This window comes from Onychomys torridus, chromosome 22, assembly GCF_903995425.1.
Source record: "Onychomys torridus chromosome 22, mOncTor1.1, whole genome shotgun sequence".
In the NCBI taxonomy this organism is placed as follows: domain Eukaryota; kingdom Metazoa; phylum Chordata; class Mammalia; order Rodentia; family Cricetidae; genus Onychomys; species Onychomys torridus.
In genome coordinates this window covers 37,144,818-37,170,203 of record NC_050464.1, presented here as the reverse complement: position 1 = coordinate 37,170,203, position 25,386 = coordinate 37,144,818, and the positions used below count along the sequence as shown (strand labels likewise).

General features: G+C 50.3%; 1 protein-coding gene across 3 annotated transcripts in view; it reads left to right on the top strand.

Annotated features, from left to right (window-relative positions):
* The first annotated feature begins 3,652 nt into the window (after positions 1 to 3,652).
* Positions 3,653 to 25,386, top strand: part of Pxn (paxillin) — a 54,722-nt gene continuing 32,988 nt past the window's right edge. For all 3 annotated transcript variants that reach the window (XM_036172091.1, XM_036172090.1, XM_036172093.1), the window contains exon 1: positions 3,653 to 3,818. In XM_036172091.1, the coding sequence (XP_036027984.1) occupies positions 3,806 to 3,818 (13 nt within the window). In that variant the 5' untranslated portion in view covers positions 3,653 to 3,805. The remainder of the gene's footprint in view (positions 3,819 to 25,386) is intronic.

Below are 25,386 nucleotides of genomic sequence, written 5' to 3'. Positions count from 1 at the left end.
GGGTTGTTCAACCCCCAGAGGGGTCATGACCCACAGGTTGAAAACCACTGGTTTAGCCAGGTGGTGGTGCTCTCCTTTAATCCTAGCACTTGGGAGGCAGAGGCAGGCGGATCTCTGTGAGTTCGAGGCCAGCCTGGTCTCCAAAGCGAGTTCCAGGAAAGGCACAAAGTTACAGAGAAACCCTGTCTGGGGGGGGGGGGGGAGAAAACCACTGGTTTAAACACATATACAACTGGAATTGGGGGGTAGTCAGTCATTATAGTGCCTAGCATTATGGAACTCTGGGTTCAGTCCCCAGTACTGCACAAAAACAGGCATGATGGAGCACACCTGAAATCCTAGCACCCCCATGAGTATCAGAAGTTCAAGGCCATCATTGGCTATACATTTAGTTTAAGGCCAACCTGAGATACATGACACCCCAAACAAAACAGTAACAAAATAAGACAATAGCAAAAAAACCTACTCATCACTTTGTTGGATTACAGATATTTTTAATTTAATCTCTCAGTTTATCTGTATTTTTTGTTTGTTTGTTTTGTTTTGTTTTTCGAGACAGGGTTTCTCTGTGTAGCTTTGCGCCTTTCCTGGAACTCACTCTGTAGACCAGGATGGCCTCCAACTCACAGAGATCCACCTGCCTCTGCCTCCCGCGTGCTGGGATTACATGCGTGTGCCGCCACCACTGCCTGGCTGTATTTTTTTTTTTAGAGATTTATTTTATACCGGGCAGTGGTGGCTCAGACCTTTAATCCTAGCACCAGGGAAGCAGAGGCAGGTGGAACTCCGATTTAGAGGACAGCCTGGTCTACAGAGTGCGTTCCAGGACAGCCAGGATGACACAGAGAACCTTGTCTCAAAAACAACAACAAACAGGTAGAAAGGAAAAAAAAAAAATTTATTTTTATTTATGTATGCATGTTTTGCCTGCATGTATGGCTGTGTGGCACATGTATGTGGTGCCCACAGAAGCCAGAAGAGGGAACTGTGGTCACATATCAACAGCTATGTGGATGCTTGGACTCAAACCCAGGGCCCCTGGAAGAGCAGCCAGTGCTCTTAACCATTGAACCCTGTGTCTCCAGCCCCCTTATCTGTGTTGTTGAAATGTTTTCCCTACAATGAATGATGATTGTGATTCTGAATTGTGAACTCTGGGAGTTTACTCTTCCAAATTGTTTTTTTTCCCCTTAATTCCCTCTTTCTTCCTAGAATCATTTAGCATATCGATAGGAAATGGATGTTTAATAAATGTCATCCATACACCCATTTTCTTGGAGAGAAGGTCTCACTGTGTAGCCCTGGCTACCCCAGAACTCACTCTGTAGACAGATTAGGCAATATGTGTTTGAACTGCCCCAATCTCCTGTGTTGGGGTTATGGGTAAGCACCACTCTGCCCAGATTTTTAATTTCAATTCTTTAAGGACAGTGTTTAGCAGCTGGGCGGTGGTGGCGCACGCCTTTAATCCCAGCACTTGGGAGACAGAGGCAGGAGGATCTCTGTGAGTTCGAGGCCAGCCTGGTCTACAGAACGAGTTCCAGGACAGCCAGCCAAATACACGGAGAAACTGAAACCCTGTCTCAGAACAAAACAACAACAACAACAACAACAAAAAAGAGTATTCTGATCCAGTGGAAAGTCATGAATATATGGGCAGCAAAATTGGACTTGGTGGGGGGGGGAAAAAAGAGGACACAGAGCTGGGTTTATAGGGAAGGGGTGGGTGATTGGCCTGGGAGGAGTTAGGAGAAGGATGAATATGGTCAAAACTCACTGAACAAAACTTCCAAAGGACTAACAATATGTTGGTGAGTACTGCAGGGATCTCTGAAATCCGTTGTGCACGCTACAGTGACAACATATTTGAATTCATCAGTCAAGTGCTCTGTACCAACACATTTGTCCAGTGGCTACCACGGTGCACTGGGGTTTGTTTGTTTTCGAGACAGGGTTTCTCTGTGTAGCCCTGGCTGTCCTAGAACTCACTCTGTAGACCAGGCTGGCCTCTAAATTGGAGCTCCACTTGCCTCATGGTGGGAAGCACACAGGCAGACATGGTGCTGGAGAGGTAGCTGAGAGTTCTACATCTGGATCCAATCCACGGGCAGCAGGAAGTGACAGTGACACTCTGGCCTGGCTTGAGTTTCTGAAACCTCAAGACCCACCCCCCAGTGACACACTTCCTTCAACAAGCCACACCTCCTAATAGTGCCACTCCCTATAGGCCTAGGGGGCGTGCTATTTCTTTTTTTTCTTTTTTTTTTTTTTGGTTTTTTGAGACAGGGTTTCTCTGTGTAGTTTTGGATGGAGTCTGTCCTGGATTAGCTCTGTAGACCAGGCTGGCCTCAAACTCACAGAGATCCACCTGGCTCTGCCTCCCGAGTGCTGGGATTAAAGGTGTGTGCCACCACCGACCGGCAGGGGACGCTATTTCTATTCAAATCACCATGATGCCCTTGAATTCCTTACCCTCCTGCATCTACCTCCCAAGGGCTGTGATTAAAGTCTGGCTTGCTTTATTTCTTGTGTCTGGCTTCTCTCTCTCTCTCTCTCTCTCTCTCTCTCTCTCTCTCTGTCTCCTCTTCCTTCCTTCCTTTCCTTCCTTCCTTTCTTTCTTTCTTTCTTTCTTTCTTTCTTTCTTTCTTTCTTTCTTTCTTTCTTTCTTTGTATTTTAAGACCAGTTCTTATGTAGCCCAGGCTGGCCTTGAACTAAACTGACTGTGGTGCTAAGGATGGCCTTGAACTCCTGGTCAGCCTGCCTCTACCTACTAAATTTGGGATGACAGCCTTGTGTCATCAGACTCGGTCTGTGTGTGTGTTTGTTTTAAAAAGTTGTTTAAAAATGGAGACAGGTCTCCATAGATTGCCTAGGTTGTTCTTGAACTCTCTCTGTAGTCCAGGCTGACCTTGAACTTGTGATCCTGCCTTACTCTTCTCACTAGCTGAGATTACAGAGTTGAACTACCACGCCAGACTCAAGTCTAGCTTTTATCTCACAGTTTCTAGGGGACCAGAGCCCCCTTGGGCAGCTGCGCCAGGCTCTGGGGATGGCTTTTTGGTAGTTTTCGCTTGACTGTAATGTGGGGTATCTCTGCCCTAGGGAGAATTTTGGCAGTCTCTATGCAGGGTTAGTGTGGTGGGGGGAAGCAAGGTAAAATTAAGGGTTTCAGAACCTCCCAAGGTACTGGATCCAGGGCCAGAATTTGTCGCAGACGCCTCTAATCCCAGCAGCCAGGAGGCCAGGGCACAAAGGTCACAAGTTCCAGGACGGCTGGAGCTACAAAGAGACCCTGCATCTGGGTCACTGCCCTGCTGTGACCCGCGCTGCCATCATCAGTACAGAGGGCAACCCCAGGAACGTCCCAAGGCTCCAGGCCTTGCCGAGGGACCCTGACACGTCAGTCGGTCTGAAGGTCGGTCGGTCGGTCGGTCGGACAGATGACTTTTGAGAGACAGAGACTCAACTCAGTTCGTGGCGCGGAGACGCCGCCAGCCCACTCGGCCGTCGCCAGGGGGCGCCACCACCACGCCCACCGGCCACTCCCCCCCGCGGGACTGGGCGTGCTCGGGCTCGGCGGCGGGGGCGTGGCCAGCGTGCGCGCGGGGGCGTGGCCAGCCTGCCGCGGGTGCGCGCGGCGGCGGCGGCAGTGGCGGTGGCGGCGGCGGCGGCGGCGGCGGCGCGGCAGCGGGTTCCGTTCCGGGCCGCGGCTGGAGACGGAAAAGTTGCGGGGCGGTGAGGAGCGGCCCCGGGACGGTCAGCGAGGGCGACAGCGAGCCGGGGGCCGGCGTCCGCGGACCGGCCATGGACGATCTGGGTGAGTGCGGGAGGCGGAGGACGGAGCGGCCGGGGCCCGGCGGCCGCGAGCCGGCGCTGGGGTTTCCGATCCCACCCTGGCGCCCGGCTGGGCTGCGGTGCCTGCGGCCCGGGGGGCTGCGCGAGCCGCTCTTCGCTGCGTCGCCTGGGGACCCCAACCGACCCCACGCTGGGTGTAAGGACCCGCCCGGTCCGCCACGGGGGACGGCGCCTCGCTCCCCGGGGGCAGACCTCCTTCCTCCTCCTGGGCTGCGGGGACCCTCACTGCGCTTCCCCACCCCCACCTCCGAGCGGCTGCCTGCGGGACTCGGAGGCTGTTCCCCTCTCTCGGTGACCCGCTTCTGTTCTCTGCACGCCACCTCCCACTTTGCAGGCAGGCACCCCCCACCCCACCTCTCCTCTCCTCGTGCCAGGGATGTCGCCCCTTTCCAGTGCCCACCCGTCTCGCATCACAAGCTCCAGGAAAGCTTGTGAGGGCCACTCCCCCGTTCGAATGGAATGACAAGTGTCCCAGGCTGCTACTGCACAGACACCCCCCCCTCACCACCACCACCAGCAGCAGCACCCACCACCCCACCGCAAGTCTAGTCACCCCGTTTTACGGACTGTATGAGTGACCAGTATGCACCAGCCTTTCATTCCCAGACCAGCCCTTCCCCTACAAGTCTAAACTTAGAAAGGCAAGTTGAGGGGTGGGGGTGGGCTACGGCTCCCGCCTCTCACCCACCCTTCCCAGACCCTGATGAAATGCCAGAGGAATGGGCCGCAGGGTATGGCTATCTCTGAGCGTGTCCTAGCTGGCAAGGTCCCCCACCCCCAGCGTCAGGCCTGCTGGAAGCCTCCCCGGTAAGGAGGACAGGATGCCCAGAACAGAGTTTCACTGTCCTCATGTTATTGGAGCCTGGAGGCTGTTCTTTTCAGTCCATGCTTGTCTGGTTGGTGTTAGGACAGAGGAAAGAAAGATTCTCCTGGGAAGTTGATTCTAAACCCGTGGGGATCGATGCAAGAGATCTAGGAATGCCCCAGCCCTGTGCATCCCAGAGTGAAGGAACCTCCTGTCTTTCCCTCTCCTAGGGCCCCTCAGTTGAGGAGGTATGTGTGGAGTAAGTCCCCTTCTGTGTAGGAGCCTTGTCTTCTCTCTCTGGACTGTGGGTGGTTTGTGTGACCGCTGGTGCCATCGGCGTCCCTGGCTCTGGGGAGCAGATTCGCTAGATAAGACTGAGGGGCCTCTCTCAAGCAGCCCTTAACAGGGCTCCAAGTTAAGATGGATTATTTGTAGGCATTAGATTTCACTGCCTCCCTGCATTCGCCTTGTGGGATCAGGGAGCCCCTGAAACATCCCGGAGCTGGGGGTGGTGTTGGGTCCTGTTTGTTTCGCAGAGTGGGATCATTGCCAAGCATAGTTATGCCTTTGGGTCAGGCTTGGCATCCACATTCCCATTGCACTCAGGGCTTGCATAGCTTCCAGGCAGGTATTTTTAATTTTTGTTTTTCCACATAAAAATACCGAAGCTGAAAGGGGGCTGGCTGGGGCGATGTGCTTTTGATCAGGTAGCTGAAAGTCTCAGTGCGTCTTTCCCTGTGGGAACTGGGGAGCCGGAGCTGAGTCACAGCATCTCACACGCTGGTGAGGGCTCTGTTGGTTCTGGACAGTCCCTCTGCTGTTCACAGGACTGAGAAAGTCTTTGTAGAGTCTGCAGAGTCCGGAATTCCCATCTTCTGACGGCCTCCCATTTAGGGCCAGAACACTGGATTGTCTTTGAAAGGAAAGAGAGTGTCTGGCAGACGGGAATTGTCAGAATCGAAATGTGCCATTTATGGAGTGCTTACCCATGCCTGGATTTGTCCCATCCTCACAACCGTCATCCTGTAAGAGTACCCCTGAGGCCACTGCCGGCACCACCACCTCCTTTTACCAAATTGAGAAAGCAGAGACCAAGAGAGGCTAACTCTGACCCAAGGCTGCACAGCCGAGAAACACCTCTGAGCCGGGTCCCTGCTCCACTCTTGTGTGCATTTCTTCCCAGGAAGGGGACAAGCAGGCACTGGCAGGAAGGATGTTAGCAGGGACTGCCTGCACCTGTGACTTCTGCTGCCTTTTTGTAGACTCTCTAGTGGCTTGATCCATGCTACCCGACGGACGACTTCCTTAGTCTGAGCTCTCAAGGGGCCAGACACGCCTGGCTGACCAGAGCTTAAGGTGGAGGCAGTGGGTGTGCAGGAGGGCAGAGGAATTTGCTTCTGAGCCCAGGCGGTCAGCTGTCTGGATGGCTGCTCAGCACACTGCCCGTCAGCTGTTTTCCTAAGTTGGGGTGGATATGATGGCCAGCCCTCTTGTTTTTATTTGTCTCCCAAGAGAGATCTCAGCTGTGAACATCCCATCCGGGTCCCTTAACATAGGGGATCCTTTAGGTGGTCTCCCTGTGGCAGGGCCACGGGGTGCATAGCTTCCATGATAACTTTGTTTTCCGGCTTAAGGCTAAAAACCAACCAAATAAATAAATAAATTGGAGCACTCCTCCCCTCCTCCTGGCCAGTGAGAGAATCGCCATGTGTGCTGTTTAATAAGTTACAAATTTATAGCTCTTTGGGCAGGAAAAACATAAACACAGTGTGCCCTGCCCTCCTCTGTGTGTTCTCTCCGCCTTGTGCTGTGGGGTGGCTGCTCGGTGGCTTTTCTCATTAGAGTTTGGATGCTGGTTTGGCCCGGAGCTCCTTCTGTTCAAGTTCTGGCCGGAGTTTCCTGGACAGAGTTCTCACAACCCAGATGCACTCTGATTGTGCTTTCTACCCTGGCTCTCTTCTCTCCCCACGTTCACATTCTTTAATGTATTTGGGGAGGCCGTGACCACAGTGTGGCCTGACAGTGATCCCCCGCTCTCCACAGGAGACAGGCACTTCGCTCAGCACTTTTTCTTTCTTTTTTTTACTACAACTGTTGAGAGCGAGGTGTTTTGTTGTCTCGGCTTCACAGATGGAGAAACCTGAGCTGGGGAAGTTCTATGGCAGAGCTGGGGTTTGAACCTAGACCGATCCAGTTCTGGACCTGGTTGTCTTAATTATAAAGTCGTAGGAGCTGGTACTAATCACGGGGTGAACCCAAAGGCCTGCCGAGGAACTGATAATTACCTTTAAAATGTCTGCTCTGCTGGCCCGGGAGGTCCCCAGGAAATGGCTATCATGATAGCATTACCTTCTTCTCATCCACTAACGTGGGACACAGCCAGCTGTTGGCAGTGTCTATCTGCTGGAATCTGGTCATGTCTCCTTTTAACTTCTCAGCAGTCTTGACCCTTTGGAAAACAGTGCCTCATTGTGTTTGGGGGAGATACTTGGGGGGTAAGGGAGTTGCCTGGGGCTACAGAGCCTCCCAGTTTCCATGGAAAGTCTGGCCTTAGGGCTAGTCTGTATGTGGTACCTCTGTGTGTTAGGCCCAGGCCAGGTCACCCCGTCTCTGGGCTGTAGCAGAGGTACTGCTGTCTAACTGTGGAGCAGTGGTACCCTCCTGGTGGGTGATTTGCAGGGTGTATGCTAGTAAGAGGCTCAGCTGGGAGTCAGACCCTGGGTTGTGTTTGATTCTGATAAGTACAGCGTGGAGAGAATGGAAAGCCATGGGCCCTGTCACGCTGCGCTTGGCGGCTTTCGGAGGGAACGTGGCGGTGTTCTTTTGGGTTTCTTCAGGGATGGCCATGTGTTGGAGAGACTGGGCCAGCCATTGACTGGAGGGATCTAACATAGGCCAAGGGTCACTGCTGAGGCTCTGAGTGACCTCTTCCCCATGTACCCATCCTTCGGAACTTTTTGTAGGTCTTTACATCGTTTCAAGGCCAGAGAGGTTGAAGAACTTCCCAGCGTCATTTTTACTGTGTGGTTCTGGGTGCGGTGCCTTCATTAATAAACATCTATAGAACATATTAGATGTTTTCCACTTTTGTATTTATTTTTCTATTATCAGCTTGATACAGTATAAATTCTTATCCTAATTGTGAAATGTTTCACTGAGGCTTGCCCAGTAATTGAGTAAAACCAAAACTTATTATAAGCCACAGTCATCCTAGGGTCCCCCCTGCTTTATAGCCTCCCTGGTTCTGTGGGTTGCAGTCTGGTTGTTCTTTGCTTTATATCTAGAATCCACTTATGAGTGAATACCATGTTTGTCCTTCTGGATTTGGGTTACCTCACTCAGGATGATTTTTTTCTAGTTCCATCCATTTGCCTGAAAATTTCATGCTGTCATTGTTTTTTTCTCTGCTGAGTAGTACTCCATTGTGTATATGTACCACATTTTCTTAATCCATTCTTCAGTTGACGGGCATCTAGGTTGTTTCCAGGTTCTGGCTATTACACATAGTGCTGCTATGAACATAGTTGAGCATGTATCTTTGTGGTATGATTGAGCATTCCTTGGGTATATGCCCAAGAGTGGTATGGCTGGGTCTTGAGGTAGATCAATTCCCAATTTTCTGAGAAACCGCCATACCGATTTCCACAGTGGTTGTACAAGTTTGCACTCCCACCAACAGTGGAGGAATGGTCTCTTTGCTCCACATCCTCTCCAACATTGACTCTCCTTAGTGTTTTTTGATCTTAGCCATTCTGACAGGTGTAAGGTGGTATCTCAGAGTCATTTTGATTTGCATTTCTCTGATAGTTAAGGATGTTGAGCATTTCTTTAAATGTCTTTCTAAATTTTTTAAAAAGTCAATGTCTCTATGTACAACCTTGACTGTCCTGGAACTTACTATGTAGACCAGGCTGGCCTCAAACTTACAGAGATCCACCCTGTCTTCCAAGTGCCGTATGCACCACCATGCCTCACTTACAGAATACTTTTTATTTTTATTATTTATTTGCTTGTTTGTTTGCTTGTTTTTTGAGACAGGGTTTCTCTGTGTAGCTTTGGAGCCAGTAGTGGAACTCACTCTGTAGCCCAGGCTGCCCTTGAACTCACAGAGATCCTCCTGCCTCTACCTCCAGAGTGCTGGGATGAAAGGTGTGTGCCACCACTGCCAAAACCCACGGGTACAGAACTCTTCTCTGTGACATTTCCAAACACTTAAAAAAAAACAAAAACCAAAACGTGTAGGGCTGGAGAGCTGGCTCAGCTGGTAAAGGGTAGGCTCACAACCAGAAACCACGTGTAGAGAGTTCTTTTGCATGACATTTCTTTTGTGCTTACTTCCGGGCACTGCTGGGCGTCTATGGTTCTTTCAGCCAGGGTGGTCATGAAGTAAGCTCTCTTCTTATTCTTAGCAGTTTCACTGCTACCCACTTGGAAAGGAGGAAACTGAGGCATGGTGTGAGCCTGTTTGGCTGAGTTCTCGAACTAGTGAGCGGTAGGCAGGATCAGGAATTGAAGCCGGGTTCACTGACTGCAGAGTAGAAATTACTGTTACCATTTTCTTTTTTCTTTTTTTTTTTTTAAGTTTTACTTATCTATCATCCTCTCTGTCTCCGTCTCTGTCTCTGTCTGTCTGTCTATCTATCTATTTGGGACAGGGTCTCTCAACATAGCTCTGGCTGGACTGGAACTCCCAGACCTCCATCTGTCTCTGCCTCCCAGAGATTAAAGGCCTGTGCTACCACATCTGGCTCCCCAGCTTTGTCCAGCCTGGCCTTCAGCTCATTCCTTAGCCTAGATTGGTTTTGAATGTGTGCATCTGTTGCTTCAGTTTCTGGGTTAGCTAGGGTGGTAGGCTCGTGTCACCAAACGTGGCTCCAAAAGCCTTCTCTGCTTGTCCCCTCCCTTCATGGTCTGTTAAGTCCCGCTTGCCCTTTGTCGGGGACCCTATGCTCTGGAGGAGCTGAAAGGCATGGGTGGCCGTGTCTGCTGATAGACAGAGGGTCCATTTGTTCTCACCAGCCACCTGTCCAGTCACCTGTCTGTCCCCCTGACACAGAGCTGTGGGCTTAGAGCACAGCTGTCTGAAGTCGATACCTCTTCAAGGTCTCGGCAGCTCTCCATGTGCCGACAGCCTTCCACTGCCCTCATGGGTGCGTCCTTAGTCTTCATTCAGGTAAACACCCTTTCGATTATGTGAACAATACCATTTCTAGTGGAGAAGCTGTTAGACATGTCAAGGTAGGCTCCATGTGGTGGCGCATGTCTCCAGCCATAGCGTTCAGGAGGCAGAGGCAGGCAGAGCTCAGCTTGGTTTACATAGGGAGTTCCAGGCCAGCTGGGGCTACATGGTGAGACCCAGCCTCAAAAAGACAATCAAAATGTTAAGGAAAGGAAGAGAATGGAGGGTGTCCTGTGGGGATAGGCGAAAGGGTGGGAAGAGGAACAGGAATTAAAAAGCTGAGAAATGTCGGTTGAGCAACTCATCAAAAGGAAAGGTCAAGGTTCATCTCCTCACCAAGTCCAAGCTTCCATGCACTTGACTCACATCAGGCCTCAGTATAGGTTCATATCCTGATAAGTTTCCAGCTGACTGATTGCCTAACCAGTGGGGCTTAGCACTGGCCTCCCGAGGGAGAATTTGGACACTGGGCCAGGAGCAGGCAGATGTGGCCCAGTGGCCGAGTCTTCCCTTGAAGATGGCCCTGAATGCTTATTTCTGGTGTGGTTGTGGTATTGTGGTTTATGGGAGAAGGTCATCTTTCTTAGAGGCAGGAGAAAGTAGGAGTGAAGTGTCATGAAGCCTGTAATTTATTTATTCATTTTGTTCTTGAGACAGGGTCTTACTATGTAGTCCTGGCTGGCCTCGAACTCACAGAGATCCTCCTGCCTCTGTCTCCCGAGGGCTGGGATTAAAGGCGTGTACCACCACACCTGGCTCTGAAGTTAGTTTTAAATGGCATAATAAAAAAACACATCAAAAATCAAAACCCAACCCAAACTAAGAAGTCAAATATGTACGTGTACACACACACACACATCCCTTGGTATCTGTAGGGGATTGACTGGTCCAGCATTTCCTTCCCACTAGATATTAAAGTCTTGCACACTCATTTCTCTGTATACAGAACTGTCTATGTGCTTTTTCTAAAAAAGCTCTCTTCTGCGTTGATTTATGAGTATGAGTGTTTTGCTCACACGTATGTCTGTGTATCAGGTGCGTAGCTGAAGTTAGGGACTGTTGTGAGCTGACATGTGGGTACTGGGAATTTAACCTGGGTCTTCTGCAGGAACAACCAGTACCCTTCACGGATAACTTGTTCCTTCAGCCCCCCCCCCATCTTTTTTTTTTTTTTTTTTTTTTTTTAAAGATGAGTTTTTTGTAGTCCAGATTGGCTTCAAACTTACTACATAGCGGGTGAGACAGTGACCTTGAACTCCGGGTCCTCTGGCTTTCACTTCCCCCTCTCAAGTACTGGGATCACAAGAGTGCTTCCGCTGGGTTGATGCAGCGAGCAAGGGAGCAAGGGAGATCGGGCCTAGAACTTTGAGCAGTTAGGCAAGTGTTCTACCAACTGAGCTACGCCCCGAAGCCCTTCCTGTAAACTTTAAAATTGAAACCACCTGGGGCTGGGGAGATGGCTCAGTGTGTGAAGAGTTCGCTCTGGCAGACTCACTGCCGCCCGTGACAGAGGGGCAGAGACAGGCTGAACCTCAGAACTCATGGCCAACCTGTTCAGGCATTGAGGGAGCTCCGGATTTAGTGACCGGACACCGATTCAAAAAATGAGATGGCGGATCTCTGAGGGTTCGAGGCCAGCCTGGTCTACAGAGCGAATTCCAGTACAGCCAGGAATATACACAGAAAAATCCTGTTTTGTTTTGTTTTTCCAAGACAGGGTTTCTCTGTGTAGCTTTTGTGCCTTTCCTGGAACTCACTCTGTAGCCCAGGCTGGCCTCCAACTCACAGAGATCCGCCTGCCTCTACCTCCCGAGTGCTGGGATTAAAGGCGTGCACCACCGCCTGAAAAACCCTGTCTTGAAAAACCAAAAAAGTGAAAAGATGGGGCGGCTAGATGGCTCAGTGGGTAAAGGGGCTTGCTGCCAAGCCCTGCAGCTTGAATTCAGTCTGAGGCCTCTTGCCGTGCAAGGAGAGAGCAACCCCTCACAAACAGTCCTCTGAAGTCTACGCATGTGCTCTGGTATGTGTCTCTGTTGCCCCCCCCCCCCCCCCATCAATTAGTGTTCAGTTTTAAAAAAGGGCGAGTAATACAAGAAACTCCCTGTTCAGACTCTGATCTGCACACCGACTCAGACCCTCACACATAGGAACACGTATGTGCATACATGAACACCCCCCCCCCCCAACTTAAAGCATCCTTAGGTTACCCAGTACGATGTGTGTGTTTGTTATGAAGCTATACTGCATTGTTTAGGCGGGCAGGACTGGAAAGGGTTCTGCACTTACAGTTTAGCGTGATGCACTTTGTGTATTTCCCTGTTCTCTACTGTTGGATCTGAAGGTGGGGAACCTGTGGGTGCAGAGGGCCGATTGTATATGGATTTATTTATGTATTGATTTTTAAGGATTTATTTATTTATTATGTACACAGAAGCGGGGGCCAGATCTCATTACGGATGGTTGGGAGCCACCATGTGGGTGCTGGGAATTGAACTCAGGACCTCTGGAAGAGCAGTCAGTGCTCTTAACCTCTGAGCCATCTCTCCAGCCCGTCTATGGATTTATACATGTATGTACATGGAGATGTGTTCCTGTAAGAAGCATGTGCCATACATTTGCACAGGGTGGCAGAGTGATAAGTGAGAAGGGAAAGGTTTATGATTGTTGTGGTTTTCAGTTTCTCTGAATGGATACTCCTTGTTTGCCTTTTTTTTTTTTTTTTTTTTTTTTTTTTTTTTTGGTTTTTTGAGACAGGGTCTCTTTCTTTTTAGCCCTGGCTATCCTGGAACTCGCTCTGTAGACCAGGCTGGCCTTGAACTCACAGAGATCCACCTGCCTCTGCTTCCCAAGTGCTGGAGTTAAAGGCATGCGCCACCACCGTCCAGCATGTTCGGACACTCTTATGATAACAGGTATTGAGAAAAAGTTCAAGCCCATGCTGGGTGGTGGTGGTGGCGCACGCCTTTAACCCCAGCACTCGGGAGGCAGAGCCAGGCGGATCTCTGTGAGTTTGAGGCCAGCCTGGGCTACAGAGTGAGATCCAGGACAAACACCAAAACTACACAGAGAAACCCTGTCTCGAAAAACAAAACAAAACAAAAAGCTCAAGCCCTCTTTTTCCATGGGGCTCTGAGCTGTAGAGCCAAGGTTCTGGCTTGTGTCGGCCTGTGTTGGCCTGGGACAGCCGGTGATGGGAAGACAAGCAGATGGCAGATGCTGTCCACTAGGAGGTAGGTCACAGTGCTGTGCCCTGTGCAGGAAAAAAACAGACAGGATCAGAGAGAGAGCACACTTCTGGAAGTACAGAGTCGGCTTGTGTTATTTTGGCTGGTGTGACATTAATCAGACAGGGTCAGGACAATCTGGTGGTTGGAGTTAAGGGGTTGTCTGGGCCAGTGGGTTTCAGAGCTGGAATGGATGTCTTCAGGCAGTGTGAGAGCCAAGGGAGTTGGGGACGGGTGGAGTGGGTGGGGTGGGGTGGGAGGTAGGGGTAGGGGGTGGGAGTTTGCCTCACATCGCATAAACTCCCTTCTGTGGCCAACATCTCTAGCCTGTGGGCATGGGGCCACATGGGAGTTCTTACTTACTGCCCAAATCTGGCCCTTCTGGTTCTCCAGTCTTTCAGCTCTCTCCTGGAATCTCCATTCCCTTGGTTCCCACTTGTGTGTTGAGGCAAAGCTGGGCCACTTGGGTCCCCAGCTTTTGGGTGTGTGTGTCGGGGGCGTTGACTATAGTCCAGCACTAGTGGCCCCGGCTCAGGCAGAGCCGAGGGCCCTTGTGCCTAGCAGAAACATTTTGAGCTGTCAACAGGCCCTCAGGAAGTGGGTGCTTCATGCCAGGAGGTGGGTCTTTGAGCTTCAGGCTTGTCCATCAGCATGGCTGCTTGGGAGGGGATGGCGGAGGCCTCCTAATGAGGTCTGGAAGTGGTGTGTCAGGGCCTTATGCTGCTGGTCTGAAAAGTCGCCTGATGTGTGTTTTATGGGGGAGGGGACGGGGCCCCGGAGGAAGCTTTATGTAATTCTTGGCTGGAGCTCAGGTAATTGTTTTAATGAAATGGAATGCAGCTTATTCAGAACTCACTTGGCAGAAACAGCCATGTTCTGGTCCGTTTTCTTGTTGAGGAGCTCGGGGTATATATTTCCAGCTGTTTTGAATCAGAGGAGTCCGAGTGAGCCGGGCAAGGTGGATGGAAGCCACTGGGGCTCTCCTTCCTCCTGTAGCCCAGGGATCTTCCCTCAGGCTGTTCCCCGAATGTTAGTGTGTCTCCTGTGTTGTTGGGGATCCTTTGCAAAGCATGCCCCCTGCCACTGAGCTGCCCTACCCCAGCGCTGGCGCGTCTTTCTGAATGAGCCATGGAGCTTTTGACCTAGCAACAGAAACCCTGCTGGAAGCAGGCTGTGAAGAATGTGCCCGGTGCACAACGTGGAACGTGGAGAAGCCGACCACACAGCAGACAGGCCCTCGGGGAATGATCTCTTTGTTTACTCACTGTTTGCTTCATCCCCACAGCCAGCCCGCTCCTCCCTCCCCTTTTTAAGCAGGTTTATTGTTTTTTTTTTTTTGTTTTTTTTATTTGCTCTATGTGTGTGTCCCTGCTTGTCTGCATGTACACTGTGTGTAATGAGGTGCCCACACAGGCCAGAAGAGGAGGTCAGATCCCTTGGAACTGGAGTATATATGCCCCCGCCATTCAACGTAAGTGCTAGGAATTGAACCTGTGTCCTTTGGAAGAGCAGCCAGTGCTTTTAACTGCTGAACCTCCCATAAGTAAATAAAATATTCATTTTAATATTACATTTATTTACTTATTGTGCGTGTGAATGTGTGGGGTCAGAGGATACCTTGCTTGAATATTACCTTTTCTTCTACCACGTGGGTCCTGGGGATTGAACTCAGGTTGTCAGGCTTGGTGATAAACTACTTATCCACTGAGCCATCTTGCGGTTGTACCTCCCTGACCCCCACCCCCGCCCCCGCCCACTTGCATCAGTATGGTCCACTGTGGACTTTGTGGTCTCATGGTTCCAATCTATAGCTATTCATCTTGGCCTTCTCTTCCTCTTTTTCAGTTTCTGACCCAGCCTGGTACATCCTTACACACTTGCTGACACGCTTCCTACCCGAGTGGGTGTGTTTTCTTGTCCTCTCCTTCAGCTGCATGTGTCTCTAAAGAACTTCCCTGTACTCCCGCTTCCCTCCGTAGGTGCTTTGAGTGGGAGCCTCTTCCCGTCTTCCCTAAAGAGTTCTCTGGGCTTGCTATTTTTCTCCTGTTTATTTACTTCCATGACCTCTGTTAGAACTTTTGTGCTGGCAACTCCCAAATTTCTATCTCCACCCCTGACGTGGATTCTATTGTCCACATTCTTCCGGTTTGCAAGCCAGCAAAGACCCAGCTCATTTCCTTTCGCTGGCCTCTCTCTCGGAGGCCTCAGCTATTGTCTGGTCCCTGTGTATGCCCCGCCCCGTTTTCCTTGGTCTGTGTTTAGATAATGGACGTAGCTTCTGAGGTAGGTGACAGTTATCCCAACCTCCAAATGAGGAAGCAGAGCAGAAGCTGACAGGAGTTAGGGGGAGGAGGCACACCCAGTGCCGCTGCAGACCACAATGAAGGAACTGGAACCTCGGTCTCTGGTACTCAACCCAACCACCCTTTGAGCCAACATCCCCCCCCCTTGTGGGGGGGAATGAGGGGTTGGGGTGAGACAGAGATTCATGTAGCTCAGGCTGGCTTCAGACTTGCTCTGTAGCCGAGGATGACCCTGACTTTATAATGTCCTTACCTTTGACTCACCTCCTGAGATTCCTGGCGTGTGCTACCGTGGCTGGCTCTCCTGGGTTTTTCATACTGGACACCCAGAGGTGGGGAGTCACAGGTCAGGTTTTAGCTGTAAACCTGTGTTATTTGGCCTTCCTGATGTTCAACACATTCCAGGGTATTTGCCAGTACTTCAAACACCAAGAGATTATACCTCCAATCATTACTTCATCTCTTTTGAAAACTCAGATCTGAGGCCAGGCGGTGGTGGCACAGGCCTTTAATCCCAGCACTTGGGAGGCAGAGGCAGGCAGACCTCTGTGAGTTCAAGGCCAGCCTGGGCTACAAAGTGAGTTCCAGGAAAAGGTGCAAAGCTACACAGAGAAACCCTGTCTCGAAAACCAAAAAAAAAAAAAAAAAAAAGAAAGAAAAGAAAGAAAATTCAGATCTGGCTACGCTGTACCCACATTCTCTCGAACAGGTTAGGTGACCCCGTCGTCCCTGTCCTGATAGTTGAGCATCTCTGCTCCTGCATGGAGTTTAGCCTTCCTTCATTTTCCTGCCTGGCACCTGCTTTCAGGGTTCTCTGTAGCCTCTTTCTTATAAACCACACATGATTACCGAATCTAGGGGGTTCTTATTTATTTAGTTTGTGCGCCTGTGTGTGTGTATGTGTGTAAGGCCACAGCATAATTGTGTGAATGGTGTGTGTATGTGTGTAAGGCCACAGCATAATTGTGTGAATGGTGTGTGTATGTGTGTAAGGCCACAGCATAATTGTGTGAATGGTGTGTGTATGTGTGTAAGGCCACAGCATAATTGTGTGCATGATGTGTGTATGTGTGTAAGGCCACAGCGTAATTGTGTGCATGATATGTGTATGTGTGTATGTGTGTAAGGCCACAGCGTAATTGTGTGCATGATATGTGTATGTGTGTATGTGTGTAAGGCCACAGCATAATTGTGTGCATGATGTGTGTATGTGTGTAAGGCCACAGCGTAATTATGTGCATGATATGTGTATGTGTGTATGTGTGTAAGGCCACAGCGTAATTGTGTGCATGATGTGTGTATGTGTGTAGGGCCACAGCGTAATTGTGTGCATGATGTGTGTATGTGTGTAGGGCCACAGCGTAATTGTGTGCATGATATGTGTATGTGTGTATGTGTGTAGGGCCACAGCGTAATTGTGTGCATGATGTGTGTATGGCACCTGTGCCACAGCACAATTGTGGCGGTCAGAGAACAGCATTGTGGAGTTGGTTCTGTCCTTCCAGTCGTATGTGAATTCCCGGGATGTGCCCTGAGTCCAAATGTCTGTCCAAGCTGCAGAAAATCGCCTCTTTCCCTGCATCTGCCTCCCCACACCTCTGCCTCTATTAATGTAGTGAGCACCTTTTTTTTTTTTCCCTCAGAGACAGGGTCTCACTGTATACCCCTGACTGTCCTGGAACTCACTGTGTAGACCAGGCTGCCCTCGAACTCACAGAGATCCACCTGCCTCTGCTTCCTGAGTGCTGGGATTAAAGGCGTGCGCCACCACTACTACTACCACCCAGAGATATTTTTTTTTTCCTCATTAAAAGGGCAACCTACTGACCCTTCCACTTAAGTACAGCTTGGCAGATTGGCATAACCGAGCTTCTTAATAAAGTTTTCATAAAAAGAACAATGGACTCCTTTTTGTCCTCCTACGGTAAGCTCCTTGAAGACAGTGCTTCTGTTAGCTGCCAAGTGTGTCCAGCCAGAGTTCTGTCCTGTGCTTGCTGCGGTGGCCTGAGAGATGGGTGTTCAGTGGTGATTGATTAAATGGGCATGAACTGCAGAGATGGGTGTTCAGTGGTGGTTGATTAAATGGGCATGAACTGCAGATACCCCTGTGAACGTGGGCCTCCAGCAAACCACTTCCTCCTCTGGAGGAACCCAGTGAGCTTCTCTGGGTTCAGGCTGTGGAAGCTACCTGTTGCCACGGATGGAATCTAGACTCTCCAGCCTCACCTGGGTCTGCACGGCTGCTACTGCTACTTCAGCAGGTCACCGTACACCCTGAGCGGCTGCCCTCACATCAAACACACAGAAACTTTTCCTGAAACACTGTTTTATTATCCACCGATACATTTCTTTTTCTTTTTCTTTTTTCTTTTTTTTTTTTTTTTTTTTTGGAGACCAGGTTTCTCTGTGTATCCCTGGCTGTCCTGGAACTTGCTCTGTAGACCAGGTTGTCCTTGAACTCAGTGATGATACTCCTGCCTCTGCCTCCTGAATGCTGGGATTATAGGGGTGCACCACCACCACCTGTCTATTTCTAATTTTTAAAATGTGTGTGAATGTTTTACCTGCATGTATGTGTGTGCATCAACGCCTGCAGAGGCCAGAAGAGGGCATTGGATTCCCTGCAAATGGAGTTACAGATGGTTGTGAGCCATCATGTGGATGCTGGGAGTCAATCCCTGGTCCTCTGGAAGGGCAGGCAGTGTTCTTAATTGCTGAGCCATCTCTCCAGCCCCCAATTTTTGTTTTCTTGTTTGTTTCTTTTCGAGACAGGGTTTCTCTGTGTAACAGCCCTGCCTGTCCTGGAACTCAACACTCTTGAGTGTTGGGTCAATGGTGGTGATTAACAGTGACTCTTGGAATCCGCCCTGGAGGTGCAGTGGCCTTACTTACTGGTAACATAAGGTTGTGCAGCGTTTCTGTCCTCCTCTTTGGCAGCCTGGAGGGGAAGGCAGTAGGGTAGGAGGAGGTGGTTCTTAGCTTGGTTCGTGCTAACCACTCACCAACACTGCTATATGAGAGCTGCAACCATGAGCTGTTCTGAGGTCTACTCCCGGCCAGCCCTGGGCTCTCAAGGACGCACTGTGACATCCATGAAGCCTCCAGAATACGCTGGCCACTCAGGCTTCTTTATCAGTAGGGAAAGGGAGAGTTAAGCCGGAGGTTATGGCATACACCTAGCATTTGTGTAGCTGAGGCAGGAGCATCGCCGTGAGTTCCAGGCCAGCTTGGAAAACAGAATGAGACCTTGTCTCAAAACAAACGAAACAAAACAGGGTCTGGAGAGAGGGCTCAGCAGTTTAGAGCACTTGGTGCTCATGCAGAGGACTGCGGTTCAGTTCCCAGAACCCACATTGTGGCTCACAGCCATCCATAACTCCAGTTCCAGGGCATCCAATGTCCTCCTCTGGCCTCCATGGGTACCAGGAATGTGTGTATTGCATATACGTACGTATAGGTGAAATATTTACACAAGTAAAATAAGACAGAAGTTTAAAAAGAGAGAGGCCGGCGGCGGTGGCGCACACCTTTAATCCCAGCACTCAGGAGGCAGAGGCAGGCGGATCTCTGTGAGTTCGAGGCCAGCCTGGTCTACAGAGTGAGTTCGTGTTGGGGCAGCCCTGGGCTCTGCTCAGGTTTCGAGTGGTGCAGCATCCTGAGCAGGCTTTTCCTGTCAGTTTCCAGGAGTGTTCCTCTTCCTTGGGTGGAAATGGGAGTGTCCAGTGGCCCACACTCAGTTTCCTGTGGGCTCCCGGGCTGGTCAGGTGGTCGGTCAGGCCTTCTCCTCGCAGATGAGCTCCAGGGCAGCCGGGTTGGTTCAGCCTCGCTGGACTGGTGTGAAGGAGCTGCTGTGGGTGCCTGGGCCCCCACACTCGTTCCTTAGCTGTCAGCCTGAGCTCTCTTGGTCACATGCTGTCCGTCTTGGAAAGTTCTCTGCCCCCCAGGAGTGGATGTGTGCTCTCTTCACTGTCCTGAACGTCAGCCTTGCTACATGTTTGGGCTGAGGCAGCTGCTGGACAGCTGGTGGCCTCTCACTCCCTGCCCTACTACCTCAGATGGCCTCTGCTGCCGGGGCCTGAGCTGTCCAAGAATCCCTTCCCTCCCCTTTAAGAGAAGTCAGCGCATGAAGTTGGTCTGCTGAAGGGACCAAGCAGGAACAAGCCCGTGTCACCTGGAGGTGGTGTCATGGCTTCCTGTGGTCACTTGTGGTCATGGGTTTCCAAACATCCTGTTTGTGCCTGTAGAGCAGAGCCGTTGTCCAGGAGGTACTTCAGCTGTTGTCTGCCTCACCCTGAGGCGGAGTGTGCAGCCAGGGTGTCAGGGTTCCTCTGCTCACAAAGGCACTCACTTCTTCGCTCTCTCTGGCTGCAGAGGACATGGCGGGTGGCAGATTGTTTGAGGGTGTCCTCTCCTGGCTCTGAGCGGTCTCCTCTCCCTGCTTTGGCTGCCTGGGACGTTTGCCCTGCATCTTCAGTTGGATATTGACAGCCCCTCCCAACACTGGGCGTCTCAGGGAGTCTCCAGCCTTTACCTCCTTCAGTCAGAGCTGCTTAACTTACTATGTTTGTGTGTGTGTTGGGCTTTGGAAGGGGTTCTGCCTCAGGAGGCAGAGGCAAGCAACTCTGAGTTCGAGGCCAGCCTGGTCTACAAAGCAAGTTCCAGGACAGCCAGGGCTGTACAGAGAGACTCTGTCTCAAACAAGCAAGCAAACCCAAAGGTGGGGTCGGAGAGGGGCTGGAGTGGTTAAGGGCACTGGTTGCTCTTCCAAAGAACCCAGGTTCAATTCCCAGTTATTTATTTATATATATATATATATATATATATATATATATATATATATATATACACATACACACCTGTCTATAACTTCAGTTCCAGGGGACCCATTCACACAGATATACTTGCAGGCAAAACACCAATGCACATAAAATAAATAAATTTAAAAGAGAAAGAAAACTAGCATTTTTGAATACATACCTGTACACAAATGTTTCTATTTACCATAGCCAAGAGATGGGAACCACTGTTAGCAATTTGGTATGTGTCTTTCCCAATGATTTTCTATCGATTTAAAAAAGTTATTAGTATGCATATCTGACACATCTTTCCTTTTCATTTGTTCATTTATTTTGACAGGGTGTATGTAGCACAGGGTGGCCTAGAGCTTGCAGTGTAGACAAGGATGACTTTGAACTTCTAATCCTTCTACCCCTATGTCCTAAATTCGGGGATTACAGACTTGTGCCACCACAGCTGGTTTATGTTGTTCTTGGCGGTGATGAGACTCGAACCCATGCCCTCACAGGTGCTGAGCTGGTGCTGGGGTACACCCTGGCACCTTTTGTTACTTCCATTCTTTTCTGTACTTGGGACCAAACACCCACCTTGAACTTTGATAAGCATCTTGTGACTGAGCTGAATCCTCAACTTTTTGTCCTCCCCTGCCCCCCCACTCCCATTTTCTCTCTCTCTCTTTTTTTTTTTTTTTTTTTTTTTTTTTTTTGACAGGGTTTCTCTGTAGTTCTAGCTGACCTGGACCTTGCTCTGCAGACCAGGCTGGCCTTGAACTCACAGAGATCTGCCTGCCTCTGCCTCTGCCTCCCAAGAGCTGGGGTGTTTCTTATTTAGATGAAGTACACATAGTAAAAAATTGACTATTTAAAAACTATATATTTTATTTTTCGAAACAGGGTTTCCCTGTGTAGCTTTGCACCTTTCCTAGAACTCACTTGGTAGCCCAGGCTGGCCTCCAACTCACAGAGATCCGCCTGCCTCTGCCTCCCGAGTGCTGGGATTAAAGGCGTGCACCACCTCTGCCCAGCTGGAGATTGTGTTTTAACCTGCTGTCCATTCAGCCCTCTGGTCACACTGGACTCTGATACCCACTTGTCATGCGGGTGATATAAAGTGCGCTGGGGGGCGGGCATTGGAGGAGGATAGTCTGGGGGCGAGTGTGTATGTGGAAGTCATCTGTGGATCATACTGGAGCTTGCTTGGCAGCGCTGCCATTGAGGCAGTGGAATGGGGAAGAGAGTGGCTGAAGCAGGTTAGGAGGTTTGGGGGAGGGGATGCTGGAGAGTCAAGTGTGGAGAGTCAAGTGTGAACCCTCAAGTGGTGGAAGGAGGGGTGTTTTCTGGAGGGAGGAGTGTTTTCTGCTGCGCCCATTCTTTCCCCACCTCTGTGTCTCAGTGAGGAAGGCACAGCCTCCTGTGCCTCAGACTAACAACAGCAGTTGGCCCTCTGACTTGCTGCCAGTTCTGAGCTATTTACTTTTCCACTCTGGCTTTCATTCTCTTTCCCTTTCAGTTCCGTCCGTCTGTCCGTCCGTCCGTCCGTCCGTTTTTGCTTCCTGTGCTTGAAGCCCTGATGTTGGCTGACACCCCTTTAGAATGCTTGCTTCTTCAAGATGTTGCCCTTTCATAATTACAGACTGTCCCTTTGAGGGGGCTGGAGAGACGGCTCAGCGGTTAAGAACACTGGCTGCTTTTCCAGAGGATCCTGGGTTCAATTCCCAGCACCCACATGGCAGCTCACAACTCTCTGTAATGCCCGTTCCAGGGGATCTGACACCTTCACACCAATGCACATAAAGTTAAAATTAAAAAATATGTGTGTGTGTGTGTGTGTGTGTCCCTTTTAGTGTGGAGTCTTACCTTGTGTGTGACTAACAGAAGCACTTTAATTTTCCTATCCTTTCCCTTCCCCCACCCCCTTCTTTCTTGCTGTTCAGTTAAATAAGACAGTTGAGAACACCTGCATGGTGACCTCACTGGACTCCTGGCTCTGTGAAGTGCAGATGGGCACAATGTGTCCCTCAGCCTTGAGGACAGTGGGGTGGGGTGGGGGTGGGGCAGGGTCTTGGTTGCAGCCCCTCATCCTCATCTGGAAACAAGCCTACATTTTACAGCCTTCCTCACAGGACGATTCTTGTGTAGTGGTAGGCTTCCTAACTGGTCCTTGAACTTGACAGGCCTTTCTTTTGAATCTCTGAACAAGTCAGCCCACACCTTCTCTAGGGTTTGCATTGTGGCCCATAAAGACATTCTGCTGGGACAGTGGTGGCACATGCCTGAGAGAGAGAGAGAGAGAGAGAGAGAGAGAGAGAGAGAGAGACATTCTCATTGGGTGAATTGCCATCCCTGCTCCCATGCTGACTCCCCACCCCTGTCAGACAGGTTTTCTCAGTGTAGCTGTCCTGGAACTTACTCTGTAGACCAGGCTTGCTTCGAACACTGAGATCCGCCTGCCTCTGCCTCCCGAGTGCTGGGATTAAAGGTGTGCACCACCACGGTTCGGCCCCTGCTGTCTTTCAAAGCCCTGGCTGCAGCAAGGCTCCCTCAATGACTTGTCCTGGGCCACAGTGAAGGAGCAGGCAGGAGCAGGCAAGGACAGTCTGGAGTTCTCTAGCACCTGCCACTGTGTCTTCCTCAAAGGGTCACTTTTAACTTTTTCTTTCAAAAAGACAGGGTCTCCCTGTGTTACTCAAGCTGGCCTTGGAGTCCAAGGCTCAAGGGACCCTGAGTATCAGTCTCTGAAGTGTCAAGCGGTGGGCACAGGTCATGCCAATTACACTTTCTTTTGTGGGGAGGGACAGTACTTTCTACCACTGAGCTGTGCCCTGGCCTTTGGCCTTTTTCGTATTAGTGTTTTCAGGACATATCTTTTGCCCATTGCTTTTGAACCTGCCTTTGTATTCAAAGTTCGTTTCTTATAGCCTGCATAATTAAAATCTCATTTTAATTATTCTGACAACATCCATCTTTAAATTAGAGCCTGTAGGCTTTAACATTTAAATAACTCTCAGTGCTATAATTCATTGGTTTATTATTGTAACGGTTTGCAGACTTAACCTATCACTTGTTCTCAAATCTTACTGTTCATGTTTAATGTAAAAAAATCTCGTAATATAGTAAATTTCTATTTTCCCCTCTGTGATTTTGTTGTCATAATTCTGACCTCCATACAAGATAAAACTCACACGGTGTTGTCTGCCCTTAAATCTGCTCTCAGTCGCCGGGCCGGGCGGTGGTGGCACACATCTTTAATCCCAGCACTCGGGAAGCAGAGGCAGGCGCATCTCTGTGAGTTGGAGGCCAGCTTGAGTGTGTGTGTGTGAGTGGGCAGCATGATGGTGGCTGGCTGGGAGTGTAGCTAAGTGGTAGTGTGCATGTTTAGCCTTCATGGATCCCTAAATTCAGTCCTCAGCACCAAAAACAAGTAAGCAACAACTCCGTTCTACAGTATTTAACAGAAATGTGAGAACGACATTTTTTTCTTCCTCCCTGGCTGGTGTGCTCACCATAGTGCTCAGCTGAGCCTCACTAACTCACCCACACTTTGCAGTTCCTCTCTTCCTGGGGCAGGCATAATAGCCAGCGAGGCTACCAGACTCTGGGCTGCAGAGCCCATGGTTGATGTTGCTCACATGTTCCAGTCGGGCGTGTTTCAGAAAACACAGCTCACAGTGTTTGCTCTCCTCCACTCTACTGGGAAAGGTGTGAGCAGCTCCTCAGGACTCAGGCAACCCCCCCTTACCCCCACCTCTAGCGCCAAGCTGAGGTGCTGCCCAGTGGCAGGCCCTGACCCTTCCTGGTGCCCACATTGTTCCCGCTGCCTCATTCCAGAGCAGTGAGCTCCCCTCTCCCACCTTGAAGGAAACCAGGCGGGCCACACGGTGAGCGGAAACCTTAGTGCTCACAAGGGCCTGTGCTCTGGCCACAAAGTCTTGTGGAGTATTCCTTTGCTTTCTTTTCTTTGAGAGTGAGGGGTAGTGTGGTTGGAGGGAGGAGGTGGTAACTAGATCCTAGTAGATGGAGCACATCCTGGTATAGGATGGAGGGACCCTGCTTCTGTCTCTGTCCACTCTGTGCTTTGTATATACTGAGTGCTCACAGAGGACCAGGAGTGAACTGAGGTGGAAGGGTAGATCTCTGCATGGATGGTTTGTCCCGGGTCATTAACTCACTTCTTCTGAGCATCTACTTGGACTAGGCTCTGTTCATTGCTCAGAGAGGCCGATGAATGTGAGCATGCTGTTCCCTGCCCTCCCTGGGCTGCTCAGGGGCTGTGGGGTGTGGACAGTCTAGTTGACATGTGCTGTCTGTCCTCAGGGAAGACTGGGAAGCTTTGGAAGCGCAAAGGAGAAGGGTCCTTAAACCCTGAGTCCAGAGTGAGGGCAGAGAGGAAATGGTGTTTGATACTGTTCAGTTTGTTTACTTAGGACAGGTAGAGGCAACAAGTTGCCTGGGGTGACGTTGCCATAGACAAGCATGGACATTGGAGTAGACAGCCATTCTGGAGTCACCTCTGTAAGCTGTAAGCAGCAGAGGTCCCTACCATAAAACCAACACATTCCTTTTTGCTAGGTAGACAAGGTGAACCATTTTAATCCTTGTGTTGTTGGAGTAGGAAACTGAGGTGTGTGATGCTAGTGGTCTAGACAAGATTAGAGGGTGGTCTGTGGAGAGGGAGAAGGCACATGTATGTACATGCATGTTGAACTCATCATATGTGATTTGGTACCCTGTGTCCTCCTAATTGCATCTTTTTGTTTGTTTGGTTGTTTTTTTTTTTTTTTTTTTTTTTTCAAGACAGGGTTTCTCTGTAGCTTTGGAGGCTGTCCTGGAACTCGCTTTGTAGACCAGGCTGGCCTCGAACTCACAGAGATCCACCTGCCTCTGCCTCCCGAGTGCTGGGATTACAGGCGTGCGCCACCACCGCTTGGCCCTAATTGCATCTTTCAAGCAAGCCAAACAGACTGAATCACAAGGTTGAGGATAGTCATCAGTCTGTTTCCTCCACAGAGTGACCTTTTAGGGGTATCCTTGATACGGCAGCTGAGCCAAGGCTGGGACTTAGTTATCTGCCAGCCTCCGGTGTGATGCTGAGTCCAGGTAAAAACTCTCCAGGCTTAGATGTACCTGATTCCCTAGCCGGTTCTGAGGATATTTCCATGAGAGCAGGGGGGCCTGAGATTGCGGATTAAGGCCTGGAAGGGCCCCAGGGGTCAGCCTCAAGCT